At 42.4% G+C, this 19,245-nt stretch overlaps 1 protein-coding gene across 1 annotated transcript; it reads left to right on the top strand.

Annotated features, from left to right (window-relative positions):
- Positions 1-5,476: 5,476 nt before the first annotated feature.
- Positions 5,477-18,886, top strand: c1h16orf87 (chromosome 1 C16orf87 homolog). Its single transcript, XM_041936077.1, has 4 exons — positions 5,477-5,752; positions 13,902-14,001; positions 14,466-14,645; positions 15,162-18,886. Exons 1-4 carry the CDS (start codon positions 5,687-5,689, stop codon positions 15,278-15,280), a joined length of 465 nt encoding a protein of 154 aa, XP_041792011.1. The 5' UTR covers positions 5,477-5,686; the 3' UTR covers positions 15,281-18,886.
- The last annotated feature ends 359 nt before the right edge of the window (positions 18,887-19,245 follow it).

Raw genomic sequence — 19,245 nt, 5'->3', positions numbered from 1 at the left:
ATCTCCATGTAGGAACTGGTTGGGCTGCTTGTTCAAAATACTTGGGACAATTTGATAAATGTGTAGTTCAAGCAGACACACACACACAAACAGACGAAGACACACACATACACAGTCACACACAAAGAGTCAAAATGAACCTCGGCTCACTTTTTGATATCTCTTATGGTTTTCGATGACATACATCTGAAGACCATAAAGTTTCTCAAAAAATGCTCGAGAGGCAGTGAGAAATGGCCTGATTTTGTTTTTAAATTGCCATAAACTTCAAACAGTGAATAGGAGACAAACGTCTCTTCTCGCCTCTGATTTCAATTTTAAAGGGTTAGCCCCCACCAAATTTAAATGAATAGGGATTTTGCACCAGTTTCCCTGCTCTGCTGCTCCATGTAAGCCAATACTCCATGCTCCATGTAAGGTGTGCTCCAACACACCTGATTCAAATGCTCAGCTCGTTGCTGGGCTCTGCTGAGGCCTGATAATGAGCCATTCATTTGAATTAGGTGTGCTGGAGCAGGGATACATCTAAAACAGGCATCTCAAACCGGTTCCATAAAGGGCCACGTGGCTGCAGGTTTTCATTCCAACCCAGGAGGAGCACATCAGGCCAACCAATCAACATCAAGGGGTCACTTAGTTATCAGCTGAAGACTGAGATCAGCTGATTAATTGATTCCAGCCTGGTGTGTTCCTCCTTGGTTGGAATGAAAACTTGCAGCCACGCGGCCCTTTATGGAACCGGTTTGAGATGCCTGATCTAAAACATGCAGGGCAGTGGTATTCCAGGCATGAGAAACAGTGGTATAGATAAGACCAGCAGCCCCCTTGTGCCACTGTCAAAATTACGGCGGCGCCGGAATTGTCTAGTTCAAACTTACAATTGCAGGCATCAACACATTAAGCTCCTCTCATGAAAATGCGTTACAAAGTTTGATTGAAGGGTTAAAATTGACTGGTTTGGTGCTACTAATAATCCCAGTTGCTGTGTTCCAGTTAAGATTTACTATATCTGTTAGCAGTTCTACAGCTTGGTCTAATATTAAACTGCAGCCCCAACAAGACTCAAATTTGGCTTTAGAAATATAAAGCATCTTTCAAGGCCTTACTAATAAATTATTTGATCCTTGAGCATAATCTGGACATGACTCACTAAAGCCAAATAGTTTCTTGCCATTAACTGAAGCTTGCCCACCTGATTATCATAATGTTCATTACAGTGTAATGCTTTAATGTCTGTTTTCAACCTAACCTCCAAGCAGGATATCAAATGTGATTCATTTGAGGTTCTGGTATTAAAACGATCAGATCTGAATTGGTTTGTCCAGGGAAATGTCACCTTGTGGTACTCTGTAGACCACCTGGCCCAAGAATTTGGATACTTTATCTCAGACCTTACCTCACAAATGTAATTGGCAATTTGAATATTCACACAGTTAGAAGGTGGTCAAACTCCAGATGAGACAGAAGAAACATTCAGGTGAGACACCTCTACCCCACAGCAGACAATCAAGTCCAACATTCATGTGCTAAGTCTCAGCTACTCTCAGTTCTTAAGACATTGTCTAAACAGGTTTTAGCTTCAAAACCAACTACCGGTCTCCTGGACCCCTTCAGATAAACCTTTTAAAAAGCTCTGGCCACCTCTGGGACCTACACTGCTGAATATTGTTCATTTATCACTTGCAACTGGCTTTCTCAAGCCCCACCATCATCTGGGGTCTCTAAATAATTATCAGTCAGTCTCTAACCTTCCATTCCTTCAAGTTTTAGAGTTATGTCTCATCAACTTTTGCCCTACAAAATTAACAGTAGTCTTTTTTAACATTTTCAGTCTGCTTTCAGGTCCTGTCACTCCTCTGAAACTGCACTCACTAAGGAGGTAAACAACATTTTGTTTACTACTGATACATATTCCGCCTCTGTGCTTCTACCAGTGGAACTCTGTGTCTTTTGATACCACTGATCACAGTATCCTCCTTGACTGACTTGAAAATTAGTTTGGCATCTCTGGTCTGGTTCCTTGTGTGATTAAAATCTTAACATCCAAAAGTGTGTTTCCCACAGTAATACTACATCAATGTTTTCTGGTGTGAAATGTGGACCACCCCAGGATTCTGTTCCTGGTCCTCTTTTGTTGTCTTTATATATTTCACCTCTTGACCATATGATATGCAGTTGCGCAATACATTTCCATTGCTACACTGATGATGCTATACTGTTTTATTGTTTTACTGGTACAACTGTTTTATGTCTTTTAATCTATTCTTGTATTTTATTCTTTCATTTTGTTTTTATTTATTTTTTCTATACAGCGCTTTGGTGGTTGTTTTTAAAGTGCTTTACAAATAAAGTTGGATTGGATGGATTGGATTGGATTGTATGTCCCTGTAAGGGCTAACGTTAATGCTTTCTTCAGGAATAACCTCCCTGCTGCTACAGGACAGTCCGACTGTTGAGGCCTTTAAATCTAAAAAGCTAAAAACCCATCTTTTCACCGTAACTTTACATTTATGCTCATCCTTGATACCTCAGACCTTGTCCCAGTTAACATGATCCTCCTGGTGGGTCAGCGTCTGTCTCAATTAAACTGCTAACCTTATTGCTTGTGATCCATGTTTATCCTGCACGATGAGAAATCAACAACCGAAGTGTAAACTTTTGATAAACACAGCATCTCTCTTACTTCTGTTGTCTTCATTTCTGTTTACCACAAGCTGTTTGCTTATTTCTCTCTCTTCTTCTTCTCCTTTTCTCCTTCTCTCTTTTCACTGAGACTCTTCTCTTGAGGACCATCTACTGTCCGTGAATCTCTCTCTCTATCCTGGCTGTCGGTGCCTCATCCAGACATTTGGATCTGGATCATCGTCCCCCAGGAGGTTCAGCTTCTCCCTCTCCCCCTACTTTTACATGCTATCTTCGCCCTCTCCACTTGTGTTTGTCTGTCTCTCCTCTCTGTATGAATGTTATGCTGCCTCTTCTGTGTTTGAGTGGTTTATCCTCCTTTCAGGTCTCCATGGTGGAAAGGAGGTCATGTGGCTCAGGTCTTACCTATTCAAGATTCAAGATTCAAGATTGTGTTTATTGTCACTGAGCATAACATGTCAATTAAATTTGCATTGCAACCCCATGTTAGAAACAATAAGAAAGATAATAAAATAAAATAAAGATACTAGAATCAAATAAAATAAGATGCAGATAAAAATATGCGTAAATGCACTAAAAAATATACCAGAAATGAAAATATACTAAGACAATAAACAATAAAATATACCAACAGCAGCTGAAATATACTAAAATGTATATACTGAATGCAAATGGCTGACATTTAGTTAAGCGTGTGTGTACTTAAAAGTCAAGTACACAGAAGGTGCAGGTGCAGGTGGAGGTGTAGGTGTAGGTGTAAAGTGCCGTGTGCAGTGGCTCATAGTCCTCACAGTCACTCCAGTGAGGGGCTGCTGGGGGTGATAGCTCTAACAGCTCTGGGGAAGAAGCTGTCCCTCTGTCTGTTGGTGGTGGTGTGGATGTTCCTGTACCACTTTCCTGATGGAAGCGTTACAAACAGTCTGTGGCCCGGATGGCTGGATCTGGCCCTCTTCCCTACCCGGCCTTCATATATAGAGTCTAGGTCAGGAAGGGGGCAGCCCGCAATGCCCTGTGCCAGTTGTTTCCTCTCCTGTGCTGTGCAGCTGCCATACCACACTGTCACACTAAGGCAGAGGATGCTTTCTGTTGTGGCCCTGTAGAAATTGACGAGCAACCGAGAGGAGAGTCCAGCCCATTTCAGTTTCCTGAGGAAGAAGAGCCTTTGTTGTGCCTTCTTCACCAGGCGGGAGGTGTTCATGGACCAGGAGAGGTCAGATGTGATGTGGAGGCCCAGGAACATGATGTTGTCCACACACTCCACCACTTCTCCGTCCATGAGGAGGGGGGCGTGATCCGTCTTCCTGGACCTCCTGAAGTCCACAATAACCTCCTTGGTCTTCCCTGTGTTCAGCACCAGGTTGTTGGCTGAACACCACTGGGTGAGCTGGTCTCCTCTCTGTAGTGGGTCTCGTTGTTATCTGAAATGAGACCCACTACTGTACTATCAGGTGACACTAGACACTAGGAGTTGTTCAATGTCCTCCTGGATCCATATTCTTCACTTATGTTTTACGAGCTACATGTATCTGTATATTTGTCATCAACATTTACATACACTGTGATTTTTTGCTGGTCTGTTCTGTACTCATGACATCTATTGAATGTCAGTCCTGGTATAGGGATCCCTCCTCTTCCTGAGGTTTCTTCTTCCTGTTTTCCCTGTTAATGGGTTTTTCGTAGGATAAATTGCACCCTGCTGCTATGACTGATGGGCTCCATTCAAAAGAAAGAAAGAGGTTTGACTGCCAGTAATAAACAACAGGAAACATCATTCACTTAAAATTGTTTTTTTTTTTTTAATATTTAACATCATCAGATTTATTTTTAAATCCACAATTGGTATGACAAAATTGAAAATTTTCGTTTTATTTATGGAAAGTATTTAATCCTGATTAATTATTTGAGAAACAGGATTTGGTTGGGATACAGAACTTTCTACAAATAAGACTGTATTATGTAATAGAGAGACTAAGGCCCCTAACAGCTGACATACTCCTACCCTACCCTATCTGAGGTAGAACAAAGCACAGCTTTTTGCACAACTTTAATATGTCTAGTTTTTGAAAAGGCTGGTTGTATCAAAATATGTTACTACAAAATTTGTTTATTTATATGATGTTTGGATCCTCCTGAAAACTGGAAATCTTATAACTTTTGACAATATATAATTATACATATATACAAATAAACATACATGTATTATAGTGAAATTGAATGGGAAATTAAAAATCTAATTGGTATATGTATGCAGTATGCATGTCTGTCAATATTAAAGTGAGGGGACCAATCGCCCAAAACATTTCATGTATATGTTCTAAAGACTGTTATCTTATCATAAAAGTAGGTGATTTGACTCTGATCTAATCAAAGAACGAGGTCACGTGACTAGTAAGCAAAGCACAAAATAAGAATACACATGAAAGAGAAAAACTGATAATGAGGTTACATAGAATATTTTAGCATCATGTCGCTGCGAACTACCCAGCAAACAGGCAACCTTTATGAAACGTTCACAGACAGTGAAAAAAATTACAGAATTTTCTCTGAAGGTTTCCAGAAGGTTATTCTTGAAAAACAGGAGAATCTACAGGGGACATTCCTGAAAGATGAAATATGCGCGCTGTAATTGAGATTCAAATCGAAGTGAAAATGTAATTTCCATTCATAGTATAGTACAGTATACAGTTTCAGTACTACGTGTGTGTGTGTGTGTGTGTGTGTGTGTGTGTGTGTGTGTGTGTGTGTGTGTGTGTGTGTGTGTGTGTGTGTAAATGCGCTATCTACCATTTTCCCAAGGAACTTGAATGCAACACGCCAGGAGAAGGAGTCTCGGTGCGCATGCTCGCAGATTTAGCATTTAGTGTACTGGGATGTGTGTGTGCTTTATGAAGGTGTGTTGTCATCTAGCTATATCGGTGTGTATTTCTTGAATCCGTGTGTTAGTGTACGCTGAAGCAGATCAGTAACCGTCCATGTATTGCAGAGAAAAGTTGTAACGCTAGCTACCGTAGAGCTATCGGCGTGCCGCTGGAGGAAACGGACTATGTCGGCAAATAAAACAAAGAAAGTCAAAATGGCTACTAAATCTTGCCCTGAATGCGACCAACAGGTGAGAAAATACATTTTAATTGAATTCTGAACGTGTTGTTTGTTGCCTCGCTCCTGTACTTTTCGAGATGTTATTGACAACAGTCACAGGCAGCTCTGAGGACGGAAATGGCTGAGTGGCAGCCACAGTGCACACGTGTAAACAACATATCGCCTCTCAAGTTAGCTGTTGGGTCTCTGTTGAAGACAGGTAGCATTCATGTTCTCTCAATTATCCATATATTTGCATACATTCCACCTATTTCGGCAGTTATCGTCTCGTGACAGTCTTGTATTCAACACCAGATATACATATCTCATTTTTGTACATGCAACATTTGCTTCATTGGTGTCGTTGTCTTCTTCAGAATAGACACGGTCCAGGAACATGAACTGGGGAACTAGTTTAGTTCAGATATCACTAAAATAACTGGTGTTAAATTTCAAACTTTTCGAATGAAATTTGGCATGATTGCTTACCCTTGGTTTACATTAGTGTCGAGGCTGTTGTTTTATGGCCGTGGTGATTTTTAGTTAAAGATGAGTAACTGCTCACATTCATACACACCAGAAAATATTCTACAGTGTCAGTGATCAACATGTTGTGGCTTTGCAGTGAATGCTGCAGTGGTTTCTCATTTAAAGGGGAACTCCACCAATTGCACACGTCATAGTCTGCCTGCAGGTCTTGAGGAGTGCAACCTTAGACGAGGAAGAAAGTTCTAATAAAGGCTTTTGTGACTCCAGAGGAGCTGTCTAAAATTTGATAAATTGCCTCAGGTGATGTCACTTGAGGCATCATTAATTGATTGGGCCTGAAGGCTAAAAGTCTGAAAATGAAAACGATCAGGTGTGTGTACTTAGAAAGAAGCTTGCCAGACCTTTGTAGCCCGCTCCTTGTCTCTGCTTGAGACAAAAAACTGCCAGCACACTCTGTCTTTCAGACCATGTCTGTTCTGAGACCCCCAGTCCAGCATTCACACCCACAAGGTGAGAAAGGAGCCGGGGGGTCTGAACTCTCTCAAGCTCCCTTTTCCTTCTTGATACAACTACTTCAGCGACTTTCCATGCGAACCGCTGCACCTCTTTGAATAGCTTCCAGGAGACACTGTCTGAAAATGTGAAATGTCATCCTCATATTTCTACGATATAGCGTCCTCCTCGATGATGATGTTTGCCCTTAAGTGCGGCTACATGATGGCCTTCATGTGAACTAGCTTTGTTGGAGAGTAACCTTATTCTAACACGCCAGAATTCCCAGCCTGAACTGGTGGAGGTCCTGTTACAGTGTGGGTAACGCAGGCGCCGGGTTTCGACAAGGGAGAAGAATGCATTTAATAAAAAAGACAGTATCTCTGCTTCTGCTGCATCAATTTGGACCTTTTCTTGAGTGCAACAGTGTTATGGGAGAGCAAATCTAAAATTGGTGGAATATTATTTCAAGTAAGCTCACTAACCGTAGCTGCACCAAGAACTGTATTCAGTTCAGTGGGTATTAATTACGTTTGTCTCACCCTGTAACATTTCATTAAGTCAAATTTTATGTTGTAAAAGTGCACAGTATTAATGGGGATGAGATGTTAACATTAATGGCTCTGAACAGTTGTTCAGTGTATAAGTAGCATGTGGCCTTGAATTTGGGGAATTTCAGGAAGGCAAAAAAAAAAAACCTGACAGGAATTACCAGTGAACACGTCCACAGTAAACAAAAGCAGCTTCTTTTGAGGTAGTGTTCAGCTTGCTCAGGGTGGAACTGAATCCCTCCTGAAGCAGTTTTAAAGATTCAAGATTCAAGAGTCTTTATTGTCATTGCACATGTCAATTAAATTTTCATTGCAACCCCCATGTTAGATGGTAAGAAAGATAAGACTAGAAAGAGTGAATAAAATTAAGATGACTACAATAAAATAAAATAAACCAACATGCAATAAAAAAAAATATTCGTGAAGCAATTAAAAATATAACAGAATGAAAATATACTTAGGCAATAAAATATACTAAACAATAAACAATAAAATATGGAAGTGAAATGTGCAAACAGAATAAAATATACAAGCAGAATAAAATATAAAATATACACAGTGAAATGTTCCGACAGAGTAAAATATGCCAATGAAACTGAAATGTGCTGATATACTAAAATGTATATAATTATAGTATATGTGTATACATAAAAGTCAAGTACACAGAAGGTGCAGGTGGAGGTAGAGGTGTAGGTGTAGGTGTAAAGTGCGGTGTGCAGTGTTCACAGTTCACACAGTCTCTCACTGCAGTGAGGGGCTGCTGGGGGTGATAGCTCTAACAGCTCTGGGGAAGAAGCTGTCCCTCAGTCTGTTAGTGGTGGTGCGGATGTTCCTGTACCGCTTTCCTGATGGAAGAGGTACAAACAGTCTGTGGCCCGGGTGGCTGGGGTCCGTGGCGATGGATCTCGCCCTCTTTCTGACCCGACCTTCATATATAGAGTCTAGGTCAGGGAGGGGGCAGCCCACGATGCCCTGTGCAGTTTTAACCACCCGTGCCAGTTGTTTCCTCTCCTGTGCCGTGCAGCTGCCATACCACACTGTCACACTGAGGCAGAGGATGCTTTCAATTGTGGCCCTGTAGAAGTTAACGAGCAACCGAGAGGAGAGTCCAGCCCGTTTCAGCTTCCTGAGGAAGAAGAGCCTTTGTTGTGCCTTCTTCACCAGGCGGGAGGTGTTCATGGACCAGGAGAGGTCAGATGTGATGTGGAGGCCCAGGAACCTGATGTTGTCCACACGCTCCACCACTTCTCCGTCCATGAGGAGGGGGGCGTGATCCGTCTTCCTGGACCTCCTGAAGTCCACAATGACCTCCTTGGTTTTCCCTGTGTTCAGCACCAGGTTGTTGGCTGAACACCACTGGGTGAGCTGGTGTATCTCCTCTCTGTAGTGGGTCTCGTTGTTATCTGAGATGAGACCCACTACTGTAGTGTCGTCCGCAAACTTCACGACTGTGTTGGTGGGGTGGATGGCAGCACAGTCGTGAGTAAACAGGGTGAAGAGGGCTGGGCTGAGCACACAACCCTGTGGCGTGCCCGTGCTGAGGACCAGAGGGGATGATGTGATGTTCCCTATTCTCACCACCTGAGGCCTGTTGGTGAGAAAGTCTCTGATCCAGTGGCACAGAGACGCAGGCAGACCCACCGTGTGTAGCTTCAGCGCCAGCTTGTCTGGGATGACGGTGTTAAAAGCTGAGCTAAAGTCTACAAATAGCATCCTGACGTAGGTGTTGGGCTGCTGCAGGTGGGTCAGGGCTGTGTGCAGGGTGATGGAGACAGCATCCTCTGTGGACCGATTCCCTCTGTAAGCAAACTGAAGGCTGTCTAGGTCCGAGGGGATGAAGTCTCTGATGTACCTGAGAAGCACTTCATGATTACCGGGGTCAGTGCAACAGGCCGGTTGTCATTCAGGCAGGTGATGGATGTCTTCTTCGGTACCGGAATGATGGTGGAGGACTTGAGGCACTCAGGAACCGTGGACAGCTGCAGGGACAGGTTGAAAATGTCCAGGAACACTCCTGCTAGCTGGTCAGCGCATGTCCTCAAAGTCTTGCCTGACACCTTATCCGGTCCTGCAGCTCTGCGGGTGTTGATCCTCCTCAGGGTGGATGACACCTGGTGCTGCTGCAGGACAAGGGGCTGGTGCTGCTCCTCCAGCCGGGGTAGGTGTGTGACTTCTCTGCTGCCTGATGTGTCGAAGCGGGCAAAGAAGCTGTTCAAGGTGTCAGGCAGGGCGGGGTCGTGGCTGGTGAGCTGAGTGTTCGGCTTGTAGTCCGTTATGGTTCTGATGCCTCTCCACATGCTCTGTGGGTTGTTGTTCTTGAAGTGATCTTCAATTTTGTTTTTGTACTGGAGCTTGGCCTGCTTGATTCCTTTCTTCGAGCCCTGCTATAAGCCAGCCTGTCTCCAGATCTGTAGGCAGTATCCCGGGCTTTCAGCAGGGACCGCACTGTGCTGTCCAGCCATGGTTTCTGGTTGGGAAACACTGTGATGGTCTTAACAGGGAGGACAGCATCAGTGCAGAACTGAACATAAGACAATACAGATGATGTGTACTCCTCAAGGTCTGCCTCTTCTCTGAACACAGTCCAGTCTGTCAGTTCGAAGCAGTCCTGAAGTGCAGAGGAGGCCTCCTCAGTCCATATCTGTACTGTCCTGGTGGTCGGCTTTGTTCTGCAGGCCAGAGGCTTGTAGGCAGGAATGAGTTTCACGGAGATGTGGTCTGACATGCCCAGGTGTGGAGCTGCTACAGCCTTGTAAGCAGCAGGGATGTTGCAGTAAACTTGATCCAAAATGTTACTGTCTCTGGTAGGAAACTTTATGTACTTATGAAATTTGGGAAACACCGCCTTCAGTTCAACGTGATTAAAGTCCCCCGCCACAATCACGGCCGCCTCCGGGTTGTCGTTCATCTGCCCGCTGATCAGGCAGTACAGCTCCTCTAATGCTAACTTAGCATTAGCCCGCGGTGGGATGTAAGCGGCCACAATAACAATAGACGAGAGTTCTCTAACCAGCTTGAACGGTCGGCATTTCACCACCAGGTATTCCAAATCAGGAGAGCAGAACGTGCTGACGGTGCGTGTGGCTGTACACCAGGCATTGTGTACATACAGCACCAAGCCTCCGCCTCTGCTCTTACCTGAAGCTGCATTCCTGTCCGCCCGGAACAGAGAGCGCCCCGCTATCTCCACCGCTGCGTCCGGGATGTTGTCGTCCAGCCAGGTCTCTGTGACAACGGTAACACAGCTGTCCATCCGGCGAGAGACTATCCTTAGACGGACCTCGTCGATTTTGTTGGTGAGAGACCTGGCGTTGGTGAGGAAGAGACTGGGGAGAGCCGGTCTGTGAGGGCTAGCTTGTAGCCTAGCACGCACGCTGGCTCTCTTGCCCCGCTTTTGTTTACGGTGCCTCCTCCGTCTCCTTGGCAGCAGTGGGGGGATGGTGGTGGGCTCTGGGGTCCGTAGCAGCTCCGGTGGAATAAAGTCCAGTTTAGGGCGTGTGTGAAGTCCGAACTGTACTCCAAAGTTCCACAGTTCAGACCTGCTGTACTGTGTCAGAGCTTCCAGAAGAGAAGTAAAAGTGGAAACGAGTAAAAACAAACAAACAAAAACGTAAACACGGGAGCTACGAGCCGCTGCGTCTGCACGCGCCGCCATCTTGGAAAGATGATTAGAATAAGCATAAAGGACTGTTTCAGATTTCCAGAATATGACAGTGATCCTTCATGATTTGTAGAATGTCCTCAGTTCTTTCCACTTAAATCTTAAATCTATTTGGATGATTTATTAACCCCCCCTGCTCTTTAATTTGTGTCTATCTGCAAATCCCTAGTTTTTCTATGACTCACTGTGTGCTGAGTGGTTCGTCACACTGATTGTTATTTGGTTACTTTAAGTGTGCGCTCTCCCTCATGCCTCTCGCTGCCTGGAGAGCTGTTATCTCTCCTCCTCTGCTCTCTGCTCCACTGTTATAGTGTGTACCCATCAGCCAGCAGCAGGTCTGATGTTTTCCAGTTTCATTCCCTCCTGGTGAATATCAGGTTATAGGCACCATGGGAACCCCACAAATGAGTTCCTTCATTGTTTGACTGAAACTGAACTTATGAAACATAAGCCAGTGAACCCAGTCTCCTAGACTCCTTCACATTTCCAACAATCCTTCAGGTGTATATCTATGGACCCATGAACCCAGTTTTGAGCTCCCATTGGTCCAGTGTGGTCTACAACTGATGAGGTCATCGGGTCAACAAACCCCAGTTCCCCTTTGTTCTCTCTCTTTTCTCTTCTGCTCCCTCACTCTCAGCTGATGGCTCTTGGCCCTGCAAGGCAACAATGTAAAAGCCTGCCTGAGATTAGCTAAATATGCAGCATTGACCAAGAGTAAACAAGTTTAGTTAGCACCAGGAGCTATGACACAAACTCTACCTGCTAACTTTCCAGCGAAAGCTCGTAACTCTGTATGGAGAGCAAAAGGGGGACTGGGTTTCCTCTGACATGCACCATCAGAACACTGACTGCACTGCAAAGATTGCATCATTCAACACTCATGTCTTGTTTCTAAAGAACAGCTGCAGGTTTTCAGTGAATAAAGCTTTAGCCTGAAGCTCTGATGATTCCCTTTTGTCTTAATCTGCTTCTAACGCAAGTATGAAAAGACGAGTGAAATAGCGCAGTTACTACAAAACAACAGTCATAGTCACCTACTTCCAAATATTACAAATACTATATAAATGAGATTTTATATATTTGAAATTATCCACACTTTTTAAGTGCAAGGAATTTAAACAATGAATTTATTGCATTATTTTAAGTATGAACTGTTAATACATGAGCGTACAAATACTATAAACATTACTTCCAGTTCCTTCGTAGTCAATGCAAATCACTGCTTTATATATGAACTTAATGATTGAATTTCAATTAGTCAAACATCAAACTGCATTTAGGGTGTTACAACAGCCAATGGGGAAACACCAACACTCCACTGACCAGTTGTGTAACTTCATCACTCAGTAACACAGTGGAAGACAGTGAGATAGACTTTCACAATATTATGGTTACGTGATAAAAACACAGAATTCAATATTTTACTGATAACGTAGCGTGGCCTTGCTCCTGCATAAATAGCAGAGTTGTCAGCCACTCCGATCGTCTGATCAAGGCTTTTAATGTGTTCCCTCTTCTTATTTATGTCAAGACATGTGGCTCCTAAATTATGGAACAGTCTTCCTCATTTCATCAGATCAGCTGAATGTGTGCTTTGTGTTAAGTGGCTGCTGAAGACTTACTTCTGTAGCTTCGCCTTTTTAGAAATACTCTATTTGCATTTAGTTTTCGTAATTGTGGTTGTGACATGGGCTTTAAAATGATTATGATTATAATATAGTTAGTTAGTATAGTAGTAGTATATTATTATTATTGTTATTATTATTATTATTATTATTAGTAGTAGTAGTAGTAGTAGTAGTAGTAGTAGTAGTAGTATTAAATTAGATGAGACTGATATTCTCTTGTTACAACAGCAGAATAAAAGGAGAGGTAGAAAATACACAATAAAAAGAACAAATAGACAAACCAATGCAAAATAAAATCAACTACAGAGGTTATGTACATTATATACAAAGGAGTATAAAACATATTGCCTTGTTAAAAAAGGCTCAGTATCACAGTGGAATAATAACAATACAGTGTTTTTGGGTTATTGCACAGTAAATTAAAAAGTTGTGCAGTTTTAGGATGTAAAGCAGAGCTTGATAATATTGTAAATACAGACAGCAAACGTGGAGAGATTCTGTGTCTGATGACCCCCACATACACATCAGAAGGAAACCCTGCGCTGAGGTAAAATCATTAATGAGCGGCTACGTAGCTGCTCTGGAACTTTGAGTGCTGTTCCATTATACTTTTTCTAGTAGTAGATTGAAAATTTTCAAGGTCTGTTGTCTGTCTCTAGGGCGACATTTATGCATATGTGCCTAACAGATCGGGTTTCCAGTAAGCAAATTTACCAAACAAGGGGCCAAATACAGTTTTCCTCGACTGTGGACAATAAAGTTGTGTTCTGTCCCGTTGTGAAATGTGTTGTTTAAGAAGGCTAGTTAAGCCTGAACCACTCGGACCAAGACTGTTGCAGCTTTCTTGTCTTCTCTGCTGTGGCTGTGCAGGCACCAAGAACAAACTTACTGGAGGTGGATGATGGGGATTGTATAAATTACAGCATATGTAATGGTGTTAGTGTGTTTGGTGATATGTTTTCAGCTACAGTGAATTAAACTCCTGTCAAATCAATGTGAGTGTGAGTGACTTATTTTGCTGAGCTTTACAAAAAGTGATGCAGGATGCTATCCAAAATACCTTTTCAGTCTAAGCACAGAGACATGGATCACACATTGTGAGAATCACCTGGACCTGGATGTTGAAATGCCTTTCTTTTAATATCACATGACACCAGCTCCATTTGTATGTGAGATATTTCTGAAAACACATTTATGCTCCTAGAAGAAGAACCCTTGTCTATGTGCTGATTCTACGAGCCGTTCCATCGTGCCATACATTGTTCAAAGTTAACATTTTGACCCTCCCCTCCCCCAACTGGCAAAGTCTTAACAGTAATCAAATCTTCCGCATGTTTCCTGTTTGTTTCTCTCTAGATACCAGTTGCGTGCAAGTCCTGCCCGTGTGGTTATGTGTTTATTAGCAGGAAACTCCTGAATGCCAAATTGAATGAGCGGTCTTCTCCAGCCATAGCAGGTAAGGTTCAGCTTGTATAAAGCGAATGAATTATGCCTGAAAATGTAGGTCGACCTTGTGCTAAAGGCTCACATGATTCTTCTAAATGTGTGTTGAGCAAGTTAATATTAATTCAGTTACATCTGGCTCTCTGTCAGACGCAGTAGTTAATGCAGGTACACAAACTTGCATAAAAATTGATGGCTGGAAAAAGAAATGCCAAGTGTTGACGAATGTGTTGACCTGGTGTGCAGTATTTATGTAAAGTTAATTAATCCTTTGTTATGAAGCACACACTGGCACTGGAAGATGACTTCATTCTGATTTTTTCCTACAAAGCTCACCAAACCAGAGACTCAGTGGTCAACGAGTACAGCATCAGATTTATTTAATTCACTCAACAAATCTGAGACATCGGCCTGGAGCCAATCTAACACACAAATTATGGTGCTCTGTTTTTTCATTATGCACGTTTTCTGCTCCAGACAAGCTGGACTTTAAGCGGAGGAGGACCGAGCGCATTCGCAGAGAGAGGATTGACTCTTCTTTAACCAGTGACATGGAAAACAGGAGAAGATCCCGGGCCAACAGCCAATCAGATCCCATCCGGAGAGGACGAGGCAGACCAAAAACAGTGGGGCTGAAGAAGCAGGAAGAGGAGAAAGGTAAAAGAAGAGATTACTTACAGTTTCATATTACAGGTTTCCTATAATGTTTGTCCTTAATTGAATGGAACCATGAAGCAGCAATCATTTTGTTTTTCCCTGACCCAGAAAACCACACCAAATCATTTATTTAAGTTTAGTAAAATTAACTCTGTCTTGTTCATCTGACTCTCATGTCAGTGCATATTTGATTAGGAAAGTTAAAGCAAATGTTTTTTATTAAAGTGGTGGGGTCCTGTTGGAGTAGTGCATGGAGCTGTTGCCACAGTTTTCTCCTTAACAACCTTATTGATTAATATGTAGACTTTTAATTTGATCACTGACACAAATGTCTGATATTGTGCTGCCAGTCAGGTTTGGATCTTACTCTTATCTCAAGAGCTGCTTACTGCAGGCAAATAGAGATCAGTGCAGTGAGAGAGGAAAAAGAACATTTCCCCTGGGGAAGCAAACATCAGTACTGTTAACTTTTGTTAACGGTTTGCAATGTGTGATTGTGTTTTATTGTGTTCACAGAGAAACAAGAGAAGGAAGTGGATATTTATGCAAGTCTTTCTGATGAGAAGGCCTTTGTGTTTTCTGTGGCCTTGGCTGAGATCAACCGCAAGATCCTGGGTCAAAGACTCATCCTATAGATCAAAGCCTGAATAACACGCACAAGCACAGAGAACCCAGCACAGAGAACCCATCATAGAAAATATAGCAAGAGGACGACCAAAGAGGGCAGAACTGGCTGGAGATGAACTTTGACCTGGATGACGGAGCAAGGCTCTGAAAACAGCTGAAGCTTCAGACTGACGTAGAGGGTGTTGCCATTGAAGGAAATCACAGCTCGTCAGCACCTTGAATTATACACCCAGCATCGAGATGCAAACACATGTTTCCTGACTAAAGTGAGGGTATGGTTTGTATGTTGTGAGGACGTACGTTGTTGTTCTGTAGATACATGCTTCTGTGCAGAAAAACGCACCCATCCACACCACGCCACGAGAAACTAAAGAAATACGTCTGTTTGAAATAATCAGCTGGGATATCAAGTGCACATCTTCAGCTGACTTTAGCTTCATGTTAATGAAGGGACCAAGATATTTTGGTACCTGCGTGGTTTCTTATAAACTGAAGATGATGCCTTTTTTATTGAGACAGGGGCCTATCAAAAACTAATAGTCTAGGATGGAATAAAACTTTTATCTTTTTGTTCTGATTACCATTATTTAGTTATGTTGAGCACGTAGAGCATCCTTGTTCAAGCTCTCCTAGAGTCATACAGGAAGTCAGACGAAGATTTATGGAATTGTGAGGTGCGGCTGATGTAGCGAATAGATGTTCTTTTAAAATCATTTTTTATCAATCTGTCCATTTTATTGTATGCAATTGTTGGTTAATCAATGTTCTGTTTGATGGGTTTAGCAGAATCCCATGTATCGTTGTATATTGTGATAATACCACAATATATATATATATATAAATATATTATTACAGCATTTATTCATCTTTATTATTTTACATAGACATTTTATGTAAAGACACTATACAGCCAAGATATAGCAGACTGTTGGGAGTCACACATTCTTCTGTATCTGAAAAATGATCACATCCCACTTGTTATCAGAGGGTTTCTGTTACCTCACAATAATAAATAATAGTTCAATAAGGTTCTGGATCTGTATCTGGACTGTTAAGATCTCCTTTGTAGTCTCCAGGTTCAGAAAAGTTCTCATCAACCAAACATTTCTTTGTTATGGTATGCAGAACATAATGCTGATCAAACACCCAATCAGCCCTTTAAAAGAGAACAGCAAGGATTGTAACTGCTGATGTTCTGTATTCAGAGGAGGTGTGGCTCATCTCAAACAAGCCTACTGATAAAGTTTATCTGAAGGGATTTGACAGGTTTGTAGTTGACAAATTATTCAGTGGCCAAAAGATATATTTATTACAAGCGATAACCAACGGCTGCTGTAAATCTCGCTCAGAAAATACAGTCGTACAAAGCCATTTTAGATATACTTGAGCTAAATTACAATGAAACTTGCATTCAGAGTAGGTTTAAGGCTTAATTTCAACTCCTTACAGTCTAAGATAAACATCACATACTGTCCAGTTCTGTGGGTGAAGTCCAGCTCGGGACGTGGAACGATGATGCTGCTGAACAGGAAACGTGATAAAACACCCACCTTCAATGAAAGCAAGCTTTGGATGCATTTTGGATTTTAATATGTCCCAGCTAAGAAGGAGCCTGACATGACTCATAAAATGATATTATTAAAATAATAATAAACAGTGTATAGTGTTACACAGACAGGAAAAGAAGTGGAACACTCCACACCAATATTTGACCTCCAGCCAACTCTGAATGTGAACAAAAGCTAAACATTTAGCATGGAGCTAATCATTTCAAAGGAGTTGTGGTTAACCGTTTAGACTGCATATACAACATTTGTTGGAAGAATGAATAAAGACATAGCTGCATGTCCACAGTTTCATCAACTTACAATGACAAAAGAGGACTGTCTCCTCAGATGTGTTGAGCAGATGAGCCGCTGCACCAGCAAAATATGTTCACGTATAATCCCTGAATTTTTCACACAGGTCAGAAATCTGTTATGATGCTTCTGGCCTGTCCAGGGCCTGCTGTGCAAACTGTTTTAATCCTCTAATTTCAAGCAGCATAAAGTGTGTCTACTGAATGAAGTCAGACTGATACATTTTGAAGTTGGCCACATACACCCCATTGTCTTTGTCAATCTGTTGATGTCATTGTCACTGTCATTTGTTGCTTTTGTCACAATGAACCCAAATTGCTGTCTTTGTTGTACTTTGATCAGACTTTCAAAATAACAGCCACGGTTGAAATCTGTCTGTTCAAGCTGTGGCGGTGGTCAGGGGTTAGTATTGTGTGTCTGCAGGTGCATGTTCTCCTCCTGCCCCCCACCCCCCCACTGTCCACAGACATGCAGGTTAGGTTAAATAACACTCTGCACATAGGTGTGAATATGAGAATGAATTGGCTGTACTGTATTGTGCCAGCCTTATGGCAGACTGGTGACCTGTCCAGGTGTTCACCACCACTGTGACCATGGATGCACTCCAGCAGGCAGGTAAACCTGTATAGATAATGGATTGAAGAATGTTACAGATATCATGATATATATATGGACCCCTAATCTGCCTCTTTGGCATGTATAGAGGCAGATTAGGGGTCCAAGGTTCTTCACTGACAATGAATCCTCTTTTTGAGCACAAGTATCTTGTGTTTAAATTAAATAAAGACCTTAAGATCAGTGTCACTGTCAATATATTTGGTCTAATTGGTCAGGGGATAATCACATCCAGGTACGGACCATCAGCACTGGACCCCCCAGGGATGTGTGGTCTCGCCCCAGTTCTTCTCCGTCTGTACTAATGACTGCACCTCAAGAGACCCAATAAACTCTTGTATTTTATAAACAATACAACAGTCATTGGCCTCATCCAAGACAGTGAAGAATGTGCACACACATGGGAGGTCGAACAGAGGGTCCTGGTACAGTCACCACCTGGAGCTGCACACGCCCAAAACTGGATATTTTGGACTTCAGGAGAAGCCCCTCAACACTGCCCCCTATCAGCATCCTCAATAACACTGTTTCCAATGTGGAAACCTTCAGGTTTCTGGAATCCACTATCTCCAAGGACCTAAGGTGGTCTTCAAACATAGGCTCAATCATCAGGAAGGCACAACATAGGATGTACTTCCTACATCAGCTCAGGAAGTTCAACCTGCCTCAACAACTGCCCACCCAGTTGTACTCAGGAATAATCCAACCTGTTCCATGCACATCCATCATCGTCTGCTTTGGGTCTACCACCAAACAGGACAAGAACAGACTGCAATGGACTAGAAGGACTGCTGAGTAAATCAGTGCTGCCAGCCTGCCCTCAATTCAGGAGTTCTACACCTCCAGACTGAGGAAACAGGCAGGAGGCATCACTGCAGCCCCTCACATCCTGGACACAACCAGTTCCAACTTCTCCCCTCTGGGGGGTGCTACAGATCACTGAACACCAAAACAACCAGACAGTCTCAAGTGTTATCGCCACATCATTGTATATATTGTTTATTTTACATTTTTGTATTTCTTATTGTTCAGTCTTTTTTTGTGTCCTTGTTGAACTTTGTGTTTTTGTATGCAAATATAATGATTGCAATGTTTAATCCGGAGTCACATTCTTGGTGCACACATACTTCGCGATCATCAGACATCAGACTGGGAGTTTTTCTCTGTTCATGTGTTTTAAGTCCGAGCCTCAAGTGCAATACGGCCAGAATCCATCTCTATAGAAAAGTCTTCACCTTAATTTTCAGTTGTTGTTTAACACTGTTGTCAGTTATTTGTGTACTACATTATTTATGTTATTGCGTTATTTATGTTTGACATTATGTTTGACATTTTGCTAACATCCACATGACTACACTACATCTGTGCAATATTACGTATATATTTTTACTGCGCTTATATATTACTTCTACGGTGTTATGTATTTTCTACTGTGCAACAGCACAAATCACTGTATTTGTATTACCCACATCCTGCCATGTGCAGTTCAAAGTTTTCCA

Source organism: Chelmon rostratus, chromosome 1 (assembly GCF_017976325.1).
Source record: "Chelmon rostratus isolate fCheRos1 chromosome 1, fCheRos1.pri, whole genome shotgun sequence".
In the NCBI taxonomy this organism is placed as follows: Eukaryota; Metazoa; Chordata; class Actinopteri; order Chaetodontiformes; family Chaetodontidae; genus Chelmon; species Chelmon rostratus.
The sequence above is the reverse complement of the archived record's forward strand: the minus strand, read 5'-3'. Positions and strand labels throughout refer to the sequence as shown.

Bases quoted from the DNA above. Each gene is read 5' to 3' on its own strand.
- c1h16orf87 (XM_041936077.1), top strand. From the start codon at position 5,687: ATGTCGGCAAATAAAACAAAGAAAGTCAAAATGGCTACTAAATCTTGC. The intron at 5,753-13,901 runs GTGAGAAAATAC...GTTTCTCTCTAG, and splicing joins GCCCTGAATGCGACCAACAG to ATACCAGTTGCGTGCAAGTC. The intron at 14,646-15,161 runs GTAAAAGAAGAG...TTGTGTTCACAG, and splicing joins GAAGCAGGAAGAGGAGAAAG to AGAAACAAGAGAAGGAAGTG.